The sequence below is a fragment of the Myotis davidii genome, unplaced genomic scaffold, assembly GCF_000327345.1.
Source record: "Myotis davidii unplaced genomic scaffold, ASM32734v1 scaffold100, whole genome shotgun sequence".
NCBI lineage: Eukaryota > Metazoa > Chordata > Mammalia > Chiroptera > Vespertilionidae > Myotis > Myotis davidii.
In genome coordinates, this window is record NW_006292691.1 from 111,658 (window position 1) to 128,379 (window position 16,722).

Below are 16,722 nucleotides of genomic sequence, written 5' to 3' on the forward strand. Positions count from 1 at the left end.
AGCCAGACACAAGGTCACACACTGTAGGATCACATGCATATGAAACATGCAGAACAGGTAAATCCACAGAGACAGGAAGTAGATCGGTGGTTTCTAGGGGCTGGGAGAGGGCGGGAGAGAAAAGGAATAGCTGAGCTCCTTTTAGGGTAACAGTAACATTCTGAAACTAGATAATGGGGATGGTTACACTGTTGTAAGATGCCACCAAACCATATACTTTAAAATAGTTAAAATGGTAGATTTTGTTATGTGTATTTTATTTTTTTAAAAAGAGGAAAACAGTAAGAGTAGACCAATGCCATGCCCACTGCAGGCTGAGTCAATGACACACTCACCAGAAATGAGCTGCTGTTCCTCCCCTTACCCTCCTGCCTGATTTGCCCTCTTTCCATGCCCTTCAGCCACTTATAAACACTCACCCTTAGTGCAAATACCACATTAAAAAGAATCATGGTGGGAGCTTCCCTCTTCGGGGACGGGTCTGTTTTGGAGACCTGTAAAAGACGCATAATTCTATTGAATGAGAGCCAACTTCCCAAGAAGAGCTGTTTAGAGCTATTCTACTTTAAGCATGGGGAAAGGTTCCAAAATACAGCAGAACCAAAAGAAAACAAAACAGAGCCCGTGGTCTCGGAGAATCGAGCCGCACCTCTGCATGAGCTAGTGGTGATGGCATGGACAGATGAGTCCCCACGGAGATAACAGGAAGGTCAGTGCTCTGGCCCAGCACGATGAGGCTGCCCCAGTCAATGGAAGTGGGTCGAAGTGCCCAGAGGAGACAAGATGGAGAGGGGCCCAAGCAGATGGAGTGTTCTCTGCCCAGACATCCTCCCCACTGCCACCCGCAGTGTCCACCTGAGTTCTTGAGGTCATCTCTACCAGGTATGATAAGTACTCAGGATGATTAAGAGAGAGGGCACCCTAACCGATTTGGCTCAGTGGATAGAGAGTCAGCCTGTGGACTGAAGGGTCCCAGGTTCGATTCCGGTCAAGGGCATGTACCTCGGTTGCGGACACATCCCCAATGGGGGGTGTGCAGGAGGCAGCTGATCGATCTTTCTTTTTCTTCCCCTTTATTGAGTAAGATATTACAAATGTGTCCCCCCAATGTCCCCTTATCCCCCGAATCCTGCCCTCACCCTCACCTCCTGTTGTCCACACCCATCACTTATGCTTATATGCATGCATACAAGTCCTTTGGTTGATCTTTCCCCCTCACCCCCACCCTCCCCTGCTTTCCCTCTGAGTGATCAATGTTTCTAACTCGCTCTCTCCCTTCCTCTCTGTTAAAAAAAATCAATAAAATATATGAGACAGAGAGAGAGAGAGAGAGAGAGAGAAAACAATGTCCCAGCATAGACTGAAGACACCAGCTGTCAATTTCTTGGGCAGGTAAGGGCCAGCAGAGACAGGGCTGCTGCTCTGGCAGCCAGCCAACCTGTCACAAACACCACGCTGATTTCAAGTGTTGCCACTAGGGGGTATAAGAGGCCAGGGCTCCAGCTCTCCCTGAGCTATCCCAACTAGCTCCTCATCATCCTGCCTGTCACTCTAGTTGTATACGCCCAGGACTGCCAGCAGGCTGCCAAATCTCCCCTCCATCACCCACAGGTCACAGTCAGGGATCTAATCCCTACTCAGGGGTTTCAGTGAGGAGGGATGGTGCTGTCCTTGGGCCAGGTGCACCCAGACCGTCTCATGTCTTAGCACCTCCAACCACCTCAGCTCTTTCCATCAGCTTGGTCATGGAGGATATCTGAGGGCCACCTCACAGACCCTCATATTTCTGGATCATATAAATGGAGCTAAATCTTACACTGTCATATCAAAAGCCTTCAGAATCTGAGTGATGCCGTTGCTGATTCTGCCTGTGTGCCACGGACTGACTGGCAGGTTCTGGGTGCAGATTCCTTTGGGTCACAGTGCATTCTGTCTTAAGACTCCAGTACGGTAACATTTCACTCACCAGAGAACGTATATGAAGGATTCAGCACAACAGTAAGAGCTAAATTAATAATAATATTGGCATGAGATCACTTAACAAGTGAGAAGAAATGCTTGTGCCACTTTACCAAAGCTAGGGGCAGGGACTGAAACTCTGGGGGCAAGCATGCCTGTCTCTTTCTCCGAGGGTCCCTCAGCATCTGTGATGTGCAGCTGACAGCAAGTAGCTGTGAGGTCTGGCACACACTCGCTGTCTTTACCGGAGCCAGTGGCAGCCACGGTTCCCTGAGGGCCCAGGCCGAATGGCCATGCCTGCCCAGGGGGAGCCTTATATTTTCAGGGAGGCCCTTACCTGCCCCAGCGCGTGCTGCAGGAGCGTCGGGTGCCCGACAAAACGCACGTTATCGATCTTCAGTTCAAATTTTTGGCCACACATTTCAGACTTGGTTGCCAAAATTGTTGCCAGAATGACATCTGAAAACCTTAAAATTAAAAAGAGGTAGAGTGGAAATAAGTGAATAAAGTGTCACAGCCCCACACCAGCTGCCCTCAGGGGATAAGGATCTCAGTATATGGCAGCTTGGTGCGCAAAGTGGCTTGACCCCCACTGATGACCTGGAAGCTTCTATCAGTTGCCTTCTGAAGCAATCCCCAAGATTTGGGACATAAAATCACCAAAATTACAAGGTAAAAGGCATGAGAAGCATAGACTGAAGGCACATGCTGTCAATTTCTTGGCATGCTCTATGAAATTCAGGAGAGAAACAGGTTGCAGTTTGCTTTTAAAGGTAAAGGGAGGAATAACAGCTGAAGCTGGCGCTGCCCTGAGGAGCTGCTCATTAAGGCTCACGGGTGGGGGTTGGGGGGCTCTACCACCAGGTCCAGGTTTACCAGGCTGCACCTCTCAACTCCCGGGAACCCCACCCCCTCAGTGCTGTGTGAAGGGCAAGAGTACAGCACTAACTGCTAATTACCTTTCTCAGCATGGCTTCCTGACCCTTCCTTATCCTGAACACTTAACCTTCCAGTTTTTATTAAAAGATGAGCGAGATATCCAGACCCACTGATACGATGTGGACATAGGATGCACAGGACTGGGGACCACAGATCTGGAATGGCTGTGGAGTGGGTGAGAGCAGATTGGATATGAGTTCACCTCTTTGCCAGGTGCACCTGCACACTTGTGTTTTCTTATTGGCAACCCAGTTCCTTCCTGCCCACGGAGACCCAGATAAGGGAGCGTCACCACGGGAAGGAGAGTGCTGGGGGTGCCGGGCAGACTCTTATCTCAGAACCCAGGCTCGCGGGGGCCTTCACTTTAGAAACACTGACGCACCGTGTCTGAGCTGGAGCCAGAAGAGACAAGTTCTGTGCTCATCTCTCCGCCCGCAGAAAGCACTTCTAGCATCCATGCTGGGAGAGCACACTGTGTTGGGGAAAGGGGCTCCAGCTCCCACAGGGCCATGCTCTGCCCCTGGGCACCGACCCCAGGAGCCCGGGAGGCCATCAAAGGCAGACACTCCAGCATGCATCCTGGGCCTCTGCTAAGGAGCAACAGTGAACCAGGCACCAAAGTAGATGCTTTTCTCTTGGATGACCTCATGTGGGGGAGGGGAGCGACTGCTACCATACCTCTCCATTTTCTGAAGAAAAAGGATGGTCTGCTACAAACTGCTGCTTCAGCTCAACTCTGAAATAAGAAATGACTCTGGGATAAAAGGATCTAGGAAGGGGGTCATTTGCTCTGGGCTCCTTACACATGGCAGGGCTCACCATCTAATGTAAGAGTGACCTGAGCCCTGGCTGGGTAGTCAGTTGGTGTAGCAGAGCATCCTCCTGCTACACCAGGGTTGCTGGTGCCATCCCCCGTCAGGGCATATACAAGAAGCAACCAATGAATGCATAAGTATGCGAACAATCAATCTCTCTCTCTCTCTCTCTCTCTCTCTCTCTCTCTCTCTCTTCCAAAATAATAAAAAAAAAAAATTTTAAGTACTTGGAGCCAGCCTGCAACAAGAACCTTGCTGATCAACCAGCACTCAAACTACAAGACAAGCAGCTAGAGAACTCTTTCCAAGTCTATAGGAGGGGAGCCTAGAACTGCTAAGGCCTTGGAGGGAGGGTGTCACACTGGCTTCCAGCCTTCCCCGGGACTGACATGGTCCTCCAGGTGTCCTAGGTTGCTCTGTGGCCCGCAGACAAACAAGATGCAGAGGGTTTGGCTCTTGTACTGTCAGGACTGCACTCGGCCCTTTTGACACCAAGGTTGTCAGAGAGGTCGTCAGAGCCAGTCTGGGAAATGGGGGACCCATTGCCTAAGTCCTCAGCTGCCTATTATGGGTCTCTCTTCCCGGGAATACTGCTCTCCGGAGTGATTACACCAGAGATGGAATATTCCAGTGTCTTAGACCAGAGGCATTATATGCTTTCTTTAAAAACTCTAAATCACTCACTCTGCCCTATAACTCCCGTCTGATGGTGAGAGAGGGCTCAGGGTGATAAACAAACACTTCTGCCCTAATGACTGATCCAGTGCCAACATTTCACATCCTATCTAAACAAATAGCTCCTCCACTCTGCCACCGAGGGACAAAGATAAGGTAAAGAAAACAACCTCCCACTATTCCAGAAAGTTCACTTTTTCCTGTGATATCTAAATACCTCCATTAAAAACCTCTGCTCTGTCATCAAGACCCACACTTGAGCCTCAGCCCTGGCCTCAGCCACTAGTCCAGGAACCTAAGCTAGTTTGGCTGTGGGATGGGTCCTGAGATTCAGAGGCAAGAAGCGGTCTCCTGAATATCTATAAATATCCAAATCCGAAAGCATCCTTCCAAGAGCCAAATAAAAAATGCTTCCTCCCAAGACCAGAGAGGCCAGCATCTGCAGAAGGAGCCAACCAGGAAGCCATGTGCTGCTGAAGTTAAAAGCCACCCTGCCCTACATGGTCATCAGGGAAGGCCCTCTAGGGCGGCCAGGGGGATGGTGCTTGTCTGAGCGAGTCTAGCCCACAGAGAAATCCACTCACCACTGCAATATTAACACTTACGATGAGAAAAAACACTTAAGTGGCTTTATCCTTTATATAGTGTGTCTGCTGATATAATATACACAAAGGCATAGTTATATCATGAGATTTGGGGAGTAGGGGAATAACTGTTATAAATAGCAAATTGAAACAAAAACAAATGACAATATTTGATTGTTGTTTCCAAAATTTACAAAAATCTCTATCCCTTGTTTTGATGGTAAAAGGCCTAGTAAGTTTTGCACACAATAAAATAGCTGTTACAAAAGCTAACATTCCGGGAATAACTTAGAAATTTAAAATTTAGGGAGCTGAACCAGCCCAGCTAGGAACCAGGCCAAGACCTTCCTCTCCTTCTGAGATAGTCAGGAGCAGGGACTGATCTCCAGCCTGGTCAAAAAAGGGGGAGGGACAGCATGAACGGGAGCCTGACTCTGCACCCTCGGTGATGGGGGCTCAGAGATGCCTCAATGCCCAGAGGGGATATCCTGTCACGGGGACAGGAGGGTCACACCTTATTCATGCCCTCCTGAGGAAGTGCCAGATAAACTCCATGGGTGCATTTTGCTTCTAAAGGGCACACACAATAGCATCTAACCTCAAGCATTACATTTAACACCCAGCCCTTGGGGAAAAGGCCCCCACTAAACCCCTCTGAGAAATGAAGGCAAAGAGACTAAACAAGGATCTCTCTTGGGGGGCGGGGCGGGCAATAAGCTAGGGAGATAAGAAACCCTGCTTCTGCTCACCTACTGGCCTCACAGGGCTACTGGTGCCTGCCTGGAGGAGGAGGTCTGAGTGCAAGCCTGGTCCCACAAGTCTCCCTGGTGCCAGCCAGCCTTGCTTAGGCTTCCTGGGTAATGTGAAATAGGTAACTCCAAGTGGAGAAAGGGCAGGGGCCGTGGGATCCGAGCGAGAGCCTGTGTGCCTCATTAGTCATTCTTCAACATTGAGGGGAATCAGGAGTTAAGCACAATTACAAGAAGAGAAGGTAGCAGAAATCAGGACAGAAAGACGGTGGAGAAGTCTTGGTCTTACCCTGCAACCAATTGCTCATCGGTTGGAGGACATGGCTCGCTGAAATGGGAACAGGACCATCAAGACCAAACAAAAACACATTGATTTTTAAAATCACAAAAAGTTATAGTTGTTTTTATTAAAACAGCATTAATGTCTAGCAGAAGTACTACCATTAAGCATTAACTGTTGAGGTCAAGGTTATGAAACTTACCAGACAAGAAAGGATACAGACAACTCCCCAAGTTGAAGACTTATCACACAGTTTTCTCACTAAAGCTCAAATTCTCTCACATAAACATAGACTGGGCCAGAGTGAGGGTCAGTTTCCAGAACAAGAGCAAGGCCGGAAGACCTGGGTCAGAGCCTAGCACACACACATTGGCCAGGTGCCTAAGCATAAGCATTTAATCTGACAAACCGTCTCAACAGGATCAGTGAGACCCCATAGGGAAAAGCCTTATGTAAGATGCACTGACCACCTCAGCCCCAGTTCTTGAGATGCTATGACCACCTGCATGGCTGATCTCCCTGAGTCTCTGCCCATGTGGCCCCGTCAGCAAGGCAGTCATGGCAGAGCTGTATACACTTACGTTAGAAAATGTCTAAGACCTCTGCACTATCCGACCTGAGCTTTTTTAGAAAATATATTTAAAAGCGTTGAAGTTCCTCTACACAGGGCTATATCATGCTGCTTTCCAAGTTTGCTGGGAACAGAAAGTAGGCCTGAGCCCCACAGTGCAGACAGCATCCGAGGGGCGAGAGCCTGCCAGGACGCCATGCCATGCCCACCAGGCTGCCCCGCTGGGACTGCTGCTCCCCACAGCTCTCACCGAGAAACACACATTACCAAGGACCCACGCAAGAGAAACACACAATGAAGAACACTTTTTCAGCAGCTCCCAAACTTTAGCTCATTCGTTTGTATAGCAGTAAAGGGGTAAGATGTTGTGTGGACTTTCTCAAGATCATCCAGAAAGTCAGAATCCGAAGAAGCTCAAGTACAACCCCCTAGAACTTTATCTCCTACACCTAGACAGGTCATAAAACCCCTGGCTGGGTTTGTCAGTGGTTAGAGAGTGTCGGCCTGCAGACCAAAGGGTCACGGGTTCAATTCCCAGTCAAGGGCATGTACCTCGGTTGCAGGTTTGATCCCCAGCCCCATTTGGGCGTGCATGCGGGAGGCAGCTGGTTGATGTCTCTCTCTCTCCCCCTCCTCCCTCTCTTCCATTCTTTCTCTAGAGATCAACAGACAAACATCCTTCACGTGAGGACTAAAATACATATATATCCCTTAACTTTCAAAAGGGAAGAAGCACATAGAGATTCCAAGTGTCAGCAGTGTTCCACGTGTTCCATTTCCTTACTGAGGGGTGGGGGCATGTAAAATGTTAAACTCCACAAGCATGTTTTATGGACCTTCTCTTCCATTCTCTCTCTAGAGATCAACAGACAAACATCCTTCAGGTGAGGACTAAAATACATATATATCCCTTAACTTTCAAAAGGGAAGAAGCACATAGAGATTCCAAGTGTCATCAGTGTTCCACGTGTTCCATTTCCTTACTGGGGGGTGGGGGCATGTAAAATTTTAAACTCCACAAGCATGTTTTATGGACCTGTGTCTGCCCCCCAGGGAGGCAGAGCCATCAGCAAGGACTCGCACCTAGAGGCAGGTGTTCCCATGACACCTACCGGGAAGGAGAGGCAGAGGTGCCTTCCCACCTGCAGACATCTTACAGAGGAGGCTCACTGTCTAAGGTACATGCCCAGATCACATGCTTTAGGACACAGAGTGAGAATGAGACCCGGAACCCGGAACCTGCACTTATCCCAGCATGCTGCCCTGCAGGGACATGCCAATGCGACACCAGGGCAGACTCAGCTGGGCCTGGAAAAGGGAAGGGAGGTACCCAAGCTTGGGGACAACACTACTTATCCACATTTCTGTGTACTGACCTAAGATCCAGCAAGTAGGGGCACCTTTCTCAACACATGTGCCCCCCAAGCAAAGCTGTCAAAAGAGGCTCTGGGGGAGCCCATGTGTGCCTGGTATGGAGGACTTGCATGCTGGATGCCAGTGAGCACTACAGCTGAGGTCCCCTTCCAGCACAGGGCTTGACTGTGCCTAAAAGCTGGACCCACTGCTTCAAGAAAGGCAGCCAAGTCTGAGAAGGGCAGCAGGGCCACCTGATTCCATGCCTCACAATGCCAATGGGGAGGTAAAGGGCAGAGACAGAAACCTTTCAGAGCTCTGGGGTGATAGCTAAAGTAAAATGATTCAGAGTGTTTTAAAATGAAGTTAACTCTTCCAAGGCACCAGCATCGCCTTCTCTGAGGCAGTAACCAGAACAATGCTGGAAATAGGAGAGGAAGCCAGAAACAGCCATCCACGTCAGGAGGGAGTGGGCCCCCAACAGCCTTCCCGATGGACGCCATGCTTCCTCTCGGACCTCTCCTGATGGCGTTGTCCCTGCCAGTGGGGTGACTGAGCCAGAGATGGACTTAAGCAGGAGCTCCCTGGCTCCTAATACCCTACAATCAGGGACACTACAACTTTTCTCAACTTCAATTTCAAGACTTAGAGACAACAGACAATATCTATGTTCTTCTCTCCTAAATTCTAGTCGGGTTTTTAAGAAGTGACAGCTAATTCTTATACCCTGAAACACATCATCTTGATGATTCACATTATAAAACCAGCCTACTCTCTAAGCCAGTGTTGTCCAACAGAACTTTCTTCGGGGACAGAAATATCCTAAATCTACGCCATTCAATACAGTGTCCACTAGTCACATGTGGCCACCCAACATCTAAAATGTGGCAAGTGAAACTAAGGAAATAAATTTTCAATTTTATTTCATTTCAGTTCATTTCAATTTAAATGGCCACATTGGCCAATGACTTCAACCCTGGGCAGCACTGCTCTACACCTTCACTTCTCTAAGGCAGGCCACCACCACATTCACAAGTGACCCATGTGGCCTGTTCGGTGTTTCAATCTGGCAAACTGACACGCAGGAACATCTTGCTGGTTCCAGAAGAACATCCTTCTTGAGGATGATAATCCAGAAGAACAAAGAATGGTCTGATGACCTTCACTGCAGTGCTTCAGGAAGACGTCTGAGGTGTAACAGGGTTTCCCAGCCGTCAGGGGCAGAGCAGCGACCTGGCAGGCCTATGTGACAAAATAAAGCTGGGGCCCTAAGGGTGTTAACCTGTATCTCTGAAAATATGGGGGACGGGGGGTGGGTTCATCAGATGCTATAATGTGCTAACATTACCCAGTGGCATTACCTCATAGTGATTTTCTTAAAAGACTCTGAAGCCGAAACCGGTTTGGCTCGGTGGATAGAGCGTCGGCCTGCGGACTGAAAGGTCTCGGGTTCGATTCCGGTCAAGGGCATGTACCTGGGTTGTGGGCACATCCCCCTGGGGCCCTAAGGGTGTTAACCTGTATCTCTGAAAATATGGGGGACGGGGGGTGGGTTCATCAGATGCTATAATGTGCTAACATTACCCAATGGCATTACCTCATAGTGATTTTCTTATAAGCCTCTGAAAATGAACTGCAGGAATTATGTGCTCCTGGCCCTCCTAAAAAACACCTCTACACAGATCACTCCAAGAGCTCTTTCTGAGTCTTCATGTCCTGAGCAGAGCCTCACACCTATGGAGCTTAGAGGAAGAGCATCGGGCAGCTGGCCAGCCCTGCTCTAAACCAGTCTGTGGCCCAGCGGACGACAAAGCCACCCACCCAGTGTGCAGGGGCAAAAAGCTTTCCGGGCGCCTATAACAAGAGTCTGTTCCAAGTTGCCACCTTTAAAGGACAAGACAACCACTGGCCTCCACGTCAACCAGAAGGACCCACTGAATGTCCCACAACCGCCCACCTCCCCTGCCCTTCCTGCTGTTCCCTTTTCCAAAGCCTGCTCCCTTCAGAGACAGTCACTGGTCACGCCAGAGGCCCCTGCCGTCCTCACACACACAAAATAAAAACCATATTCTTGGAACTGTAAACACTGTGGTGCCTTGTCAGAGAACTGAGGGAAACTGTACAATCAGCTCGCATGTAAAAGGCCCAGTGTGGGGACCTCAGCTTTTCCGTGGGACCGTGGAGGCGACATCCTTTAGCTCATAGAGACCTCGGCTATGTTTAGGGGAACCAGGACAGGCAACTTGCAATCTTTCCTGCCTCATCTGGGTCTGTGTTACCACTTACCAAGCTTTAAAATGAACATAAGAAGGCACAAGCGGTCATTTCTCATGTTGCATGATAGTCCTTCCCACAGAGAACAAGGGGGCACGTACAAGAAGGAACAAGACCCGCTTTCATCGGTGCCCTAAAAGGCCCCGGGTCAAGCCAGCCCCAACTCTCTGCCCATATCACCATCTGGACACTCTGCACCCAAGCACCTACGTGTGACCTCGGGGCCATGCCTGAGGAACAAGGTCTGAGGACAGCACGGGGTGTGCTTTCCTCCATGTTCCCCTCCCAGGAGATAAATGACCTACAGAAACATGGCCTCATCTCATCTCCAACCTGCTTGGCAGCTGAACATGTGACCAAATTATGCAGCCCGGCTCCATGCTACCCAAACACCCACCAAATGGGGAAAAAGAACACCCGGTTTCTCAGGGGAAACAGGTCAACGGCAGGTGGGGCTTTGCACAGGTGTTGGGGCAGGACTAGCTCCGTCCTACAGTGACTTCAAAGCCCTTACCTGGAGTCACCGTCCTGGTCCTCGGTATGATCTCCGGTGTTGTTGACAGCATATCTGCTACGAGGCTTATCTGAGTGAGGGCAAAAAGGAGACAACGGCTAAGAAACCGGGACCCACCCGCATACAGGAGGATTGTGGAGCCAGGAAAAGTGGTGGTTACCAATATGTGGTACACAGCCCGGCCGGCGTGGCTCAGTGGTTGAGCGTTGACCTATGAACCAGAGGTCACCATTGGATTCCCAGTCAGGGCCCAGGCCCAGGTTGCGGGCTTGGTCCCCAGCGTGGAGTCTGCAGGAAGCAGCCAATCAATGATTTTCTCTCATCATTGATGCTTCTATCTCTTTCTCCCTCTCCCTTCCTCTCTCTGAAATCAATAAAAATATTTTCTAAATAAAAATAAAATGTGGTACATACGCACAATAGAATACTCATCAGCCATAAAAAGGAATGAAGTTCTGGCACATACTACAACATGGATGAACTTTAAAACATTATGCTAAGAAAAAGAAACCAGACACTGCCCTAGCCGGTTTGGCTCCGTGGACAGAGCGTCAGCCTGCGAAATGAAAGGTCCCAGATTCGATTCCGGTCAAGGGTACATGCTCAGTGGGGGACTTGCAGGAGGCAGCCAATCAATGAGTAGATTAGCAGTTACCAGAGGTTGAGGGCAGGGGACATGGGGAGTCATTGTTTGGTTACAAGTTTCAGTTTGGGGTAAGGAAAACTTTTTGAGATAGTGGTGCTGGTGATACAATATGGTGAATTAATTATGGTAAATGTGATTAATGCCACTGAACTGTGGTTACAATGGCAAATTTTATACTACATATTTTCTACCATAATAAAAATTTTTTCAGGAAATATGGTTTCCAAGAAGTTATGATAACTTAGGAAATACTTTTGCTATTATTAAGGCAGAAAAAAAAGTAAGTATAAATGTATTACACACAGATACACATATATCCTCTCACTATATGATGTCAACTAGCCTGGGAAAAGCACAGGCAAAAGAATGTTTAGCTCTCGGCCTGATCTACCATAATAAAAATTTTTTCAGGAAATATGGTTTCCAAGAAGTTATGATAACTTAGGAAATACTTTTGCTATTATTAAGGCAGAAAAAAAAGTAAGTATAAATGTATTACACACAGATACACATATATCCTCTCACTATATGATGTCAACTAGCCTGGGAAAAGCACAGGCAAAAGAATGTTTAGCTCTCGGCCTGAGCGCCATTTCTAGAAACCTCTGTGCCATGACAGCCATGTGGAGGAAGAAGGGAATGCGCAGGCTGAAGTGCAAGAGGAGGAAGATGAGGCAGAGGTCCACGTACACCGCAAGCTTGTGCACCGTGAAGCCACAGGAGCAGCAAGAAGGGCAGCCAGAGGCCAGGGACGCCGGCACGAGCTGCTGGACTGCATGCTGCTGTCTACACTCTCAACGGGACCTAGAAATACATACATGCCATCCGAATGCCGTGACCACCTTTTGAGAGACCCACCCTGCTCTTACAAAAACAGTCCCTTCTGGATCTTTGGCCTGGACCTGTGACATTCTGGACTGGTTCTGTTCTCAGGTGTGGCTGAATGTAACATGTACAATGTATCAACTCCTCTGTCTTAGCTGAAGAAAAAAAAATTTTTTTTAAAGTACATATACTGCCCTAGCTGGTGTTGCTCAGTGGTTAGATTGTTGACCCATGCACCAAAGGATCACAGGTCGCAGGTGCTATTCCCAGTCAAGGGCATGTACCTGGATTGCGGGTTCACTCCCCACCACCTGCAGAAGGAAACCAGTCAATGTTTCCCTCTCTCTTTCTCTCTCCCCACCCCAATTCCCTTCCACTCTCTCTGAAAAGCAATGGGGAAAATATCCTCTGGTGAGGATTAACAAAACAAAAAAGTTCAGCCTGCCCTACATGGCTCAGTGGTTGAGCATCGACCTATGAACCAGGAGGTCACGATTTGATTCCTGGTCAGGGCACACGCCGGGTTGCGGACTCAGTCCCCAGTGGGGATATGCAGGAGGCAGCCAATCAATGATTCTCTCTCATCATTGATGTTTCTATTTCTCTCTCCGTGTCTTCCTCTCTGAAACCAATAAAAATTTTAATAATAATAATAATACTGTAATTACTATGCGTGGTGCTAGGTATTAGACTTATCAGGGTGATCAGTTAATAAATTATATAAATGTCTAATCATTATGCTGTATACCTGAAACTAATATAAAATAATATTGAATATCAACTGTAATTGACAAATAAAAAAAGAAAAGAAAAAAAAATAAATATGCTCATTATCCCTTAGATTTAACCATCCTACTTCTGGGAATTAATCCTATATCCAGAAGAATGATAATATATACAAAAAGGACATTCACACTGGTTATCGTAGCGAACGATTGGAAACAATTTAAATGCCCATCAACAGAGGATTGGATAAATAAATCACAGTATGCTCATCCCATGATTCTAATCATAATTCTGAAACTATTATCAAGATGGAAAATGAAAACAACACACAGAGAACAGTGCGAAGTGTGTTCGTTCACTTGTGGTTAGAAAAAGTAAAATAATATCTGCATATGCTTGTATTTACACAGGAGATTCTGGAAACATGCACAGGAAAATGGTAACAGCAGCTGCCCCTACAAAGGGAAATGGGTGTCTTGGGGGGAGGGGGTGTCAATCAATGGTGGGTAAAGAACATTCTTTTCATAACCTAAACCCCTTTGTACCTTTAAAACTTTGTACCCTATTAACAAGTTTTAAAACAGAATATAAATTACAAACTGAGCATTCATGATAATGAACAGCTACAAGTAGCCTAAACGTCCATCCGCAGCAGCTGCAGGCTACAGCTAAGAGCAAGCGTGATCTCTGCTTACGAAGTTGTAAAGTACTCCAAGGCTGTTCAATGGAAGAGCCACTGCAGATCAATACACTTATGTGAGGGGGGGGATCCCCAAATAATTTTCCTATGGATACATAGTTGGTATCTATGTACAGGAAGGACGGTGACTAAAATGGTAAGCAGTTATCCCTGCAACAGGGGAGCAGAACTGGGGGGCAGGTAGTCAAAGAAAATTCCCTATTTTTTCCAAGCTGAATACATTTATGTCAAAAACCAACAACAATAAATGGAACTACTTTAAAATGGAGCTGGAGCTGCCATCCCGAAACTGCTTGTAATGTCTTATATGCCTCAAATCTTTGAAATGTTAAAACTGGGCAAAATAACCTTTGGACTGGGCTTAAGCAACCTGTGCCCCAAAGAACTGACTAGAAAGATACAAGAAAGCAGCCCTAGCCTGTCTGGCTCAGTGGATAGAGCGTCAGCCCCCCGGACTGAAGGGTCCCAGGTTCAATTCCAATCAAGGGCACGTACCTTGGCTGCCAGTCCATGCAGGAGGCAACCGACTGATGTGTCTCTCTCACATCGATGTTTCTCTCTCATCGATGTTTCTAACTCTCTATCTCTCTCCCTTCCTCTCTGTAAAAAATCAATAAAATATATTTTAAAATAAAAAATATAAATAAATAAAATAAAAGTCAATGGAAAAATATCCTCGGGTGAGGATTAACTATATATATATATAATGTTTGCATGTTGGGTGAGGATTTGCATATATATACCTGGTAACTACCTGACTTATGACTATCAGACTGAAAATTAAAAACTGTTCAGAATTGACTTTACTATGTTATCTGACCAATAGAAATAAATGCCCTCCTTGTATTGATGTAATTGTTTCCCTTCCTTTTCTCATAAATACCCAATGCCTTTGTCTCTCCTGCAGAACATTATTCGGAGCATCCCAAATAGCTATTCTTATTGGCCTCAAGGAAACGCTTGTTGCCTCTCATTTTGGCCTTTTATTTTTAGGTTCACGCATGCAGTGCTCACACATATTTTTTGAAAAGGCTGCAGACACGGATGAAATGTCAGCAATGGAGGCTTTTGGCTATTGAATTATGACTTTTCTCCCGTTCCTTTTTATTTATCTGCACTTTCCAAACAGTGCTCTATAAAGAGTAGGCAGTGACTGTATCATCCGGAAAAGGAAAAAGTAAAGGACTTGAGTTTCCACGTGCGAGGCGGTAAGGGGAGGGGCCGCTGCACGGGCTGCTCAGGCCCGGCCGCCGGGCGCGCCCCCGGCGCTCACTTACTTGTCTGGGACGCCGGGTGCTCCTGGCTTCTCTGGAAGGGGTACCTGAACAGCAGTTTATTGCCCCTGCTCCCCGAGCTCACCAGAATCACGCTGATGGGGCTGGTGTTGTCCCCCATTCTACCGGGGGCCCGAGGGCGGGGGTGGGGGGGGCGCCCTAGGAAGACTTGCCGAGGGCTGAGGACTGGATGGGCGTGCGGTGTTGAGAAGGCCGGGAAGTGGGGGACCTGAGGAAGATGCGACGGGGCGGTGGAAGGGGACCTGACAAGGACGCCAGCCACCAAGGCCACGGAAGCCCGGCGCGGAGAGCCAGAGCGACGGAGCCAGCGCCACGGAGCGCGTCCCGCGAGGCTCGGGAGATTTAGAACCCAGAGCCAGGCAAAAGCGCGGCGGGTGCCAGCCCTCGGGCCGGGGGCGTTTGCGCAGGCGCGAGCGGCCGTGTGCGCAGGCGCGGTCTCTCTCTGAGAGCTACGCATGCGCGTGGACCGACCTCCTTCCGGCTGCGTTGAAGGGACCCGCCCACCTGTGTGACTAGGAAACTGGAGCCACATCAGCTCTCGGGTTCGAGGCCGCTGTCTCCGAATGATTCATCTTTCATTATAAAAGTAATACTTGCTTTGGGCAGAAAGGTCAAACTTACAAATATAAACTACTACACTAAAAAAGTTTTTAAAAAATCATTTCAATGGATCACAGACCTAAACGTAAGAGCTCACACTATAAACTTCTTACAGAAAAGCATGTGGGTAAATATTCGTGATCTTGAAGTGGGCAATGATTACTTAGATATGACACCAAATGCACAAGCAACTACAGAAAAGCTTAATTGGACTTGATCAAATTAAACACTTTTATGCTTCAAAAGACACCACCAAGAAAGTAAAAAGAGCAGAATAGGAAAAATATTTATAATTCATGAATCTGATGAGGGAATTATATCCAGATTAATTTTTTTAAAACTCTTACAACTAAACAATAAAAAGACAAGTAACCAATTGAAAATATGAAAAGGAAGTGAATTGATATTTCTCCAAAGAACATAGACAAAATGCCAGTAAGCACCTGAAAAGATACTCAACATCATTCTCATTAGGATAATGTAAATCAAAACCAAAAAAGAGATGCCACATCACACCCACTAGGATAACTATAATCAAAAAGACAAAATAACAAGTGTTGGCAAGGAGGTGGAGAAATTAGAATCTTTACCCATTGCTGGAAGGCATGAAAAATGGTGCAGCTACTGTGAAAAACGGTCTGGCAGTTTGTCAAAAGGATAGAGTTCCCATACAACCGAACTATTCCATTCCTAGGTATATACCCAAGAGAAATGAAAACATAATTCCACACAAAAACTTGCATGTTCATAGCAACATTATTCATAATAGCAAAAAAATGCAAAGAAGCCAAATGTTCACCAATTGATGAGTGGGTGAATAAAATTTGGTATAATTTCTTTATACTAAGGAATAGTCATAAAAAGGAATGAAGTACTGACACATGAATGAACTTTGAAAAAAAATATGTAGTGTATGATATCATTTATATAAATGTCCAGAATAGGCAAATTCATAGAGGCAAGACACAGATTAGATTGTCTAGGGCTGGGGTAGTTGGAGGTGTGTGACTGCTAATAGATATAGGGTTTCTTTGAGGGTGATAACTGTTCTAAATTTATGGAAATGGTTGCACAACTCTATGAATATACTAAAACCCACTCAATTGCACACTTTATTTCTCTCCAAATCAATACATGGCTTTTATTTTATTTTAAAATATCACAAGTAAACCCTGGCTGGTGTGCTCAGTGGTTAGAGCATTGGCCCGTGCACCAAA

At 47.1% G+C, this 16,722-nt stretch overlaps 1 protein-coding gene across 10 annotated transcripts in view; it reads right to left on the bottom strand.

Moving 5' to 3' along the window:
• The window catches only part of NPRL3 (NPR3-like, GATOR1 complex subunit), a 40,560-nt gene extending 25,230 nt beyond the window's left edge, over positions 1-15,330 (bottom strand). For 2 of the 10 annotated variants that reach the window (XM_006766130.2, XM_015565564.1), the window contains exons 1-5: positions 14,888-15,329; positions 10,714-10,783; positions 6,011-6,049; positions 2,297-2,426; positions 420-494 (exon numbers count right to left, since the gene is read on the bottom strand). In XM_006766130.2, the coding sequence (XP_006766193.1) occupies positions 420-494; positions 2,297-2,426; positions 6,011-6,049; positions 10,714-10,783; positions 14,888-15,005 (432 nt within the window). In that variant the 5' untranslated portion in view covers positions 15,006-15,329. The other 8 variants (XM_006766131.2, XM_015565565.1, XM_015565570.1 and 5 more) reach the window with 7 other exon arrangements.
• Between the last annotated feature and the right edge of the window lie 1,392 nt (positions 15,331-16,722).